Raw genomic sequence first — 9095 nt, forward strand, 5'->3', positions numbered from 1 at the left:
GTTTAGAAAATATCTTTTCTAAGACGCACATTAGAAAATACATGTTCCAAAACATTTGAAACCAATATTATTTAATAAATAATAATTTCTAACACACTCGTTAGAAAGATAAAACGTTGACAAATGTTTTATTATATGGGTTTTCAAAAAATACCTTTTTGTAACATACTCATTAAAAAAAGAATCAAGTGATTCAAAATGCATTTTGAAACATTTATATATTTTTTATATATGATTCGACTTAACAAAACATAACAAAAACCCATAAACTCGAATGTGTTTAATCAAAACATTCATTTTCGGATTCTATATTGTTCTCCAATAGTTAATCCGACTCATTTTTATGCATACTTAATTTATTTAAAAAATTATAACGAAATTTTTTCAAATAGACATATTTTTAACCATTACGATAATCTAAGATCCTCATATTGTTATTACTTGAAAATAGTAGATTGTTCTAAGAATTCAAGATCCTCAGATTCTTAAAATAACGTTACTCGATTACGATGATGTCATTTTTCTGAAAAATAAACTATGCTAAGTTAATTTTTCAGAAATATTAATAGTGGTCGCTCCCACTAAATTAAAGTTACGCAAAAATTTTTAATCCGAACACTCGAATTAACCCACCGAAGGTGTTCTAAGTCCAACTTTGAAGGGACCAAACAATGGGGTTTTCCAAGAGTTTACCGTTAAAAATCCGAATTGTAACCGGTTTCCATTTCTACAAAGTCGCTCCTTTGAATAGAAACGAAAAAAAATGTTTTTTTAAAAACACAACCGCGTGAAACAAAACTAGTTTGAGTCACACGAGAATGTTTTGAATACACGAACGGTGATTTTTTAAAAAATTTGTTTAACATTGTAGGAAACCGTTCGTGTATAAAAATAAAACACTTTTAATAAAGTGATTACAATACAAGGAATCAAACCTATCTAGGAAAGCAAGTAAATTACAATACGAATTACATCAAAAAAAAAATCAAAATTACAATACAATTGAAATAAAATAATGCAAGAAAGGTGTAGAAGAAGAATGGTGGCATGGTTTTTGTGGCCGAGAATCGTGTTTTACACGGGGCCCTTAAAACAAATTCCGGGTCTCTCCCTGTTTTGTTTCCTAGGGTACAACGGTCTAAGCAATATGTACTGCCGGGGAGGGCTCTAGCACCCGAATAGTACCTTAAAGAAAATGATGAAGATGATCAAGAATGTTGGAATTCTTTAGGGAGAAAGTTGAAGTAAACACAAGAGAGAATGTGTTATTTGGTGTTTTTGTTTGTGTGTCTACAACCAAGGAGCTCCCTTGGTATTTATACTAATAGAAAGTTGAAACCATTCAACCATCATTAACGAAAAAATTGAAACACTCCAATCAACATTAGCCAAGGCATTTAAGTTTTGATCAAAACTTAGTTACATGTTAAATGATCTTAACTAAATCAAAGGTGTTTCAATATAATATAAAAGAATTCACAATTAAAAATATTTGATTTACACAAAATTTTCCAACGGTTGCAACCCGCGAACCATATAATTCACAGCTGCTAATTTGATTTTGAGATTGCTAAATTGTGTGCATCTTTTGAGAAGACTCAAGGTTATTATCATTCAATCCCCTTTGAGTTCATGACTCACATTAATTTCCCATAATAAACTTTATTAGTTATCATAGTTTGAAGATTTCAAACTATGTCGGTTAAAGGTGATAAGCATGGCGCACCGAGGACCATAGCATAATATAATTAAAGATCGTGGAGAACCAAACACCTTGCTTCGATTCATTCACTTGAAATATCCTTACACATATGTTTACCATTTGCCACAGAAACCTTCATGGAGTTAACCTCTCGGCTGGGCGCTGTAACTTGGCGATTAACTTTTCAACAACAAAACCCTGTATGGATTTTGAATCAACCAAAAATATGCAAAATTCAAGTACCCATTAAACCCCCCATTTTCTTCGTAGAGAAAGTCGGAACCTGTCAATGTCTCTATTCCGATGTGTATGCGGTTCTTGTAACTTTTTACCCCCATGTGAATATTTGTAAGTATTGTTCTTAGCACCGCTCGAACTTGCATTCGAACGTATGAATATGCATCTATTCAGCTCACTGGCTTGCATATCTTAACATCTCCACCTTAAGACCTCTCAAGAAGATACCAGTCTCATATTTCTCACAAATAATAACCTTATTCGTTAACAATCCATTCTTTTATATATATATGGTTGTTAGTTCCTTAATTACAAATCTACTAGACGTAGGTAGTTTCTCCATTGCATCCAAATAATTGCTTCTTGCATGAAATAAAATGTAAAAGGCAATCGAAGCTTCAAAGTATAGTTTTGATGCGAGTTACTACTAGAAAACTGGAAAATTGCAACCAGAATTTGTGGCAAAAATAAAAGGAATTACCCAGAAGGTTTGTTGAAAGGTAACATACAAATACAATTCGATCTACAAACATTTTCCATCTTTAGATTTATATTACTAATAATGTTCTGTTTATTTTTTGTGTGTGTGCATAAATACATTGTTGGGCTAATGGGCTTTGGAGTAAATGGACACTAACGGTGAGGATGCAAGTGGGCTGTTATGAAGTGAAGAATTCAGATTCGGTTAGGTTAGTTTTGTGGTTGTACATAACGTGATGATGATTTTCATCAGGCATCAACACATTTTTTATTTCCTTCTCTCTCAAGTTCTATCACCTCCTGAATTAGGGCTTGTCTCATCGATCTTCTTCTTGTCGATTGAGATATTATTGTTTGTTCAAATCATCTCGTTGATGATTTGATTTATGGTTTTCTGTTTCTTTTGAAATCATCATTGTAATTTGGTTTATACTTGATTTCATATTGAAGTTAAGTCCTATTGTATCTGCTGATTGAATTTGATTAAAATATAGATATCAATCGACATGGTATCAAAGCTACGACGGATCTGATTGCTACGCTTTTTCCACGGCGGTTCTGTTTCTGGTTGGTTTATGAGTTAGGGTTTTCTCATTGCAAACCCTCGTTTCTTTGATTTGGGGATCTTGTTCATCTCACGATTTTCTAGTTAATTGTTGAGAGTGCTCAAGAAGAATGATTATGTAAACCTAAGTGAAGTTTACAAATCATCTCATATTTTCTTTTCTGAATCTTGATTGGAGCTATACCACTGTGAGATCTTTCCTATCTTTTTTAAATTTTTTTGTCTTTAATTTCTTGATATATTGTTGCATTAGACGTTCTAGGTGTATATGTGCCTTCTGTGATTTGTGTTGTGTTAACATGGCTGATAAAAGTGAGTCTAGTAGCATTGAGACTCTTATTAGTAAGTTGGATGTAAGTATTCCTTTGTACCTCTATCCTAGTGACTCAAGCACTCTTTCAATCATTAATATAAAACTAAAAGGAACTGAAAATTATGGTATTTGGGCTAATGCAATGAAATTAGCTTTGCAAGTTAAAAATAAAATCGGTTTTATTAATGGGAAATGTTTAAAATCAAATGATGATGAGGTGCTTGCTAGTCAATGGGATAAGTGCAATTCAGTTGTTCTTACTTGGATTTTAAACTCTGTTTGTGATGAGCTTTATGTGGGTCAAGTCTATTCTGAATCCACCTTTGATGTTTGGGAAGAACTAAAGGATACTTATGATAAGGTTGATGGTTCCATTATCTTTGGCCTTTACCAAAGAATAAATTTGCTAACTCAAAATGCATCATCAGTCTCTGATTATTATCTTAAGTTATCCACCATGTGGAAGCAGTTTGATGCCATGCTTCAATTGCCTTCATGTTCTTGCCAAGCCTCAAAGAGCTTTAATGACTTTAATACTTTGATTAAATTGATGCAATTTCTTATGGGTTTGGATGATGTTTATGAACCAGTTAGAACTAATCTTTTAACTAGGGAACCTTTAACTTCTGTGAAGACGACTTTCTCTATCATTTCTAGAGAGGAGTCTCATAGGAATGCTAACGGTTCTTCTAAAATCTAAGCTCAAAATGTTGGCTTTGTTGCAAAAACTAATCAATTTCAAGATAATAAAAAAGGAATTTACAGAGGGCCTAACCCAAATTTGAAATGCACTCATTGTAATAAGATTGGTCATACAATCGAGAGGTGTTTTGAAATTGTCAATTATCCTCAAAATTCCAAACCAAGGGCTAGTAGATTTGGTAACCGAGGAGAAAAATCTTTTTCTAATAACTCTAATGGTTCTAAATCTGGTAAAGCAAGTACGTCATCCAACTCAAATAATGTTTCTCTTACACCTGATCAAATTTCAAGATTACTAGGGTTACTTGGAGATAAAACTGATGAGGGTCCTCAAGCTTCTAATTTAGGAGGTAATTATTTGTGTAAATTTTCTGAGAGTATGTTTAGTAAAAGTGTCTTTTGTTTCTCTAGTGGGATGTCATCCCATTCTGAGTCTAATTGGGTTGTGGATTCTGGAGCCAACCAACACATGGTTATGAGTGATAAAAATGTTTTTAATCAGATTGATGTAACTAAATTTGATATAAAGATTAAACATCCAAATGGGACTGATACTTTAGTTACAAAGATTGGCAATATAATATTAAGTAATAATGTCGTTTTGAATGATGTGTTTGTCGTTCCAGAATATCGTGTCAATCTGTTGTCTGTTTACAAGCTTGCATGCGATAACAAACTATCTGTAACATTTAATGAACATAATTGCTATCTTCAGGACTCACTCATAAAAAGAATCCTGGTGACTGGTAATCAAATAGATGGTTTGTATTTCTGTGGGGATGCATCTAGACCTGTTAAGGTGTTTTTAATAGTGTAGATCAAGTAAATCTTTGGCATACTAGGTTAGGACACCCATCTTTTCAAGTTTTGGATGTTTTAAAAAATGATTTAAAGATTAAAGTTAAAAATGAAGCATATCCTTGTGAAATTTGTCACTTAGCAAAACAACATCGTGAGCCGTTTCCTCTAAGTGATCATAAAACATCCGAACTTGGAGAGTTGATACATTTAGATATATGGGGTCCTTATAGGGTCAACAGTAAAGAAGGATATCGGTCCTTCTTAACTGTTGTTGATGATTTCACTAGGGCCGTTTAGGTGTACTTGTTAAAAACTAAAAGTGAAGTTTTTTCTAACATTGGAAGTTTTTTTAACATGGTTAAAAATCAATTTGGTAAAACCATTAAAACTCTTAGGAGTGATAATGGAACTGAGTTTGTTAACTCTCAAATGCAAAATTTTGTTAAAAATAATGGTATAATACATCAAACATCTTGCGTCCATACGCCTCAACAAAACGGTATAGTAGAAAGAAAACATAGGCACTTGTTGAATGTTGCTAGGTCATTGTTATTTGAGAGTGGCGTTCCTTTGAATTTTTTATCATGCAACCTATTTAATTAACAGGACTCCATCTTCTATCTTAAATAGTAAATCTCCATATGAATGCTTGTTTGATTTTAAACCCTCCCTTAACCACTTAAGAAATTTCGGTTGTCTTTGTTTTAGTATAGTTTTAAATAATACAAACAAATTTGAAAAAAAGGGCTCATAAGTGTGTTTTTTTGGGGTACTCATTTCAAAAAAAGGGATATAGGTTGTGGAATTTGGAAACTAAACAAGTTATATTTTCTCGTGATGTAAAATTTTATGAAACGATTTATCCTTTTAAAAATAGTAATTGTTTAAAAAATCTTGAGACAAACACTGATCAGTTGGTCAATTCTTTAAATTTTTTTGAATTCTTTTCTGATAATACCGAAATTTCCTTAAGTGGGACTAATCCCGATGATGAAGGGAGGGTCCCTTATGATACTAACACTAGTGAACAGCTTCCTAGTGGTGAGGATCAGATTAAAGGCGGGGTTGAAAGTCAGCAGCCTAATCTTGATCCTAATCCTAGTGAGGTAGTTCATAGTGATGGTACTAATGAAGAAAATATCTCTCCTGAAAATATCTTTCCTGAGGGTATTAATAGTCCAGTTCAACTTCCTAATCAACCAGGTATGAGGAGATCGACTAGGGAGTCAAAATTACCAAAAAATCTAAATGATTTTGTAATTGAGGGTAAAGTAAATTATGGGCTAGAAAAAGTATTAAACTACTCTAAGCTAACTAAATAAAATATGTTTTTTACTTATGTGCTAAATAAGAGTCTTGAACCTAGAAATTTTTAGGGAAGCATCTTCCGGTAAACATTGGATTGATGCTATGAATGAAGAAATGGTTGCACTTAATAGGAACAACACTTGGAAACTTGTTGATCTTCCTGTTGGTAGAAAACCAATAGGGTGTAAATGGGTATATAAGATAAAGTATAGGTCCACAGGTGAGATAGAGAGATATAAAGCTAGGTTAGTGGCTAAAGGCTTTAACCAAAGAGAGGGAGTAGATTTTGGTGAGACTTTTTCACCTGTTGTTAAAATGGTCACTGTTAGAACAGTAATTGCCTTGGCTGTTAAAAATAATTGGAATTTGTTTCAACTTGATATAAATAATGCTTTTCTATATGGAGATTTGCATGAAGATGTTTATATGACCTTACCCGAAGGTTATTTTTCTAAGTCTGAAACTAAAGTGTGCAAATTAACCAAATCCTTGTATGGCTTAAAACAAGCACCAAGGATGTAGAATGATAAGTTGGCTAGCGTTTTACTTGAAATAGGTTTTGTACAAAGCAAAACTGATTATTCTTTGTTTGTTAAATCTGTAAATAGTGTCTTAGTTGTTTTGCTAGTTTATATATGTTGATGATATTGTTATAACCGGGAACAATATAAAAGAAATTAAAAGTGTTAAAAGCCTTTTAAAAACCAAGTTTTTAATTAAAGATCTTGGAATTCTCAAATACTTTTTGGGAATTGAAGTGCTCTATTCCGAGCAAGGTGTGTGTTTAAGTCAAAGGAAATATTATGTTGATTTGCTTGCTGAATTTGGGTTAACAGCGAGTAAACCTGTCAATACCCCTATTGAGCAAAACAATGTTATTACCATGTTTTGTGAAAAAGACAGCAGGCCTTTAGAAAACATTTCTAAATACCAAAAGTTAATTGACAAACTTATAGACTTATCGCACACACGTCCAGATATTTCCTATTATGTTCAATTTTTAAGTCAACATATGCATAGTCCAACAAGTGCACACTTGGGACTTGCATTAAGACTTTTAAGATATCTAAAAAAGGCTCCTGGACGTGGTGTTTTGATAAGCAAAGAAGGAATGTTTGATTTACGGGCCTATGCCGACTCTGATTTGGCAAAATGCTTAAGCACTCGGAGATCAGTGACTGGGTTCTGTGTTTTTCTTGGAAACTCACTCGTTTCTTGGAAAAGCAAAAATCAGTTGACTGTGTCATGATCTTCAGCAGAGGTTGAATACCGGTCGATGTGTGCAGCTGCCGGTGAGATTATATGGTTGATTAATCTATTAAATGAGTGAAAGGTCAAAATGACCTTGCCTGTTGAGTTGTTTTGTGACAATTCGGCTGCTATCTCAATTGCGGCTAATCCGGTGTTTCATGATCGGACGAAACATTTTGAGGTGGATTTGTTTTATCTTCGTGAAAGAATCTCTGTTGGAACAATATAGGTGATTAAAATTCAGTCCGGAAATCAGTTGGCTGATGTTTTTACCAAGGGTTTATTTCCTGTTTAGCATGATTTTCTCTGTCAAAAGTTAGGCATGTTTGATATGTTTGCATCATGAATTGTGTGTTGGGGGGGGGGGGGGGTGTTGAAAGGTAACATACAAATACAATTCATCTACAAACATTTTCCATCTTTAGATTTATATTACTAATAATGTTCTGTTTATTTTTTGTGTGTGTGCATAAATACATTGTTGGGCTAATGGGCTTTGGAGTTAATGGACACTAATGGTGAGGATGCAAGTGGGCTGTTATGAAGTTAAGAATTCAGGCCGGCCCGGTTCGGTTAGTTTTGTCGTTGTGCATAACGTGAAGATTTTCATCAGGCATCAACACATTTTTATTTCCTTTTCTCTCAAGTTCTATCGCCTCCTGAATTAGGGTTTGTCTCATCGATCTTCATCTTGTTGATTGAGATATTATTGTTAGTTCAAATCATCTCGTTGATGATTTGATTTGATTTATGGTTTTCTCGTTAAATCAATTTCACCCCCACCAATCCATAGAATAATGCACATTAGTACATACTTCAGGTTTTGTGGAGAATCACCTTCCAAGATACATGAATCAACGACACGGATGGTGATAAGCCAGTTGGATTTATTGAGTTTTAGACTATACTTTTCTTTTTAGCCCATAAGGAGCGGACAACCATATGCCAGTCAAGGATTTCAAGCAACTAATATGAATCCTATTCGATTCGTGAAATGTGTGTTTAGTGATCCAGCATACTAGTGAAAATGAGTTTTCAACTAAATGGGTTGCTTGTGACACAACAGCGACAAATAAACTAAAAGACATGTTACGCTCTACAACAATAAATGAGACAATTAGTCACCACTGAATACCATGAATGAATTTGATTTTTAACGATCATCATAATTGATGGATATGTCTATATATAATAATACAATATACACAACAAGGATATAAAAATAAATAAATAACAAAGAGGTTTTTCTAATATTAAAAATTGACAAAATGGTTGTCTAATAACCACTATGAAGTGTCAAATGATTCTAACTTTGTGATCTGATCATTTATCAACTAATTTCGTTATGTCACTAAAGACTGACTCGTTGCTGTACTGATAGAACAGTTTAGTAATAATGTGTTTTGTTTGTCACAAATTCTGATTGAGTCAAGTGACTAATTAGTGACTAATTTGTTTATGTCACGATCGAAAGGGTTCATGTTAATTTGTTGAGAATAAGAAAGTCATTTTTTTTAATTTTTTCCGGAATTGTTATAGGCTTGTATACTAATTTCCCATGTAATTACAGGTTCTTATGGCAAGTGTGTAACGTTTTTAAACTAATAAGAAACTTATTTTATTAAAAAATTACTGTATGTATTTATTGGACAACTGAAAAAACAAAGAAAAGAATTAAGAAACATCTCCTTCGAGTAGCATCACTTGACCAGCTTTATTGATTGATGATACGATGA

The 9095-nt window shown here is 33.1% G+C and overlaps 1 protein-coding gene across 1 annotated transcript; it reads left to right on the forward strand.

Moving 5' to 3' along the window:
* Positions 1 to 3283: 3283 nt before the first annotated feature.
* On the forward strand, positions 3284 to 7588 carry LOC143585891 (uncharacterized). Its single transcript, XM_077067567.1, has 6 exons — positions 3284 to 3980; positions 4041 to 4798; positions 5715 to 6003; positions 6167 to 6550; positions 6665 to 6708; positions 7442 to 7588. Exons 1-6 carry the CDS (start codon positions 3284 to 3286, stop codon positions 7586 to 7588), a joined length of 2319 nt encoding a protein of 772 aa, XP_076923682.1.
* Positions 7589 to 9095: the final 1507 nt, after the last annotated feature.

The sequence above is a fragment of the Bidens hawaiensis genome, unplaced genomic scaffold (genome assembly GCF_021521415.1).
Source record: "Bidens hawaiensis isolate Kalapana, Puna unplaced genomic scaffold, B.hawaiensis_p1.1 tig00034203_1, whole genome shotgun sequence".
Lineage (NCBI taxonomy): Eukaryota > Viridiplantae > Streptophyta > Magnoliopsida > Asterales > Asteraceae > Bidens > Bidens hawaiensis.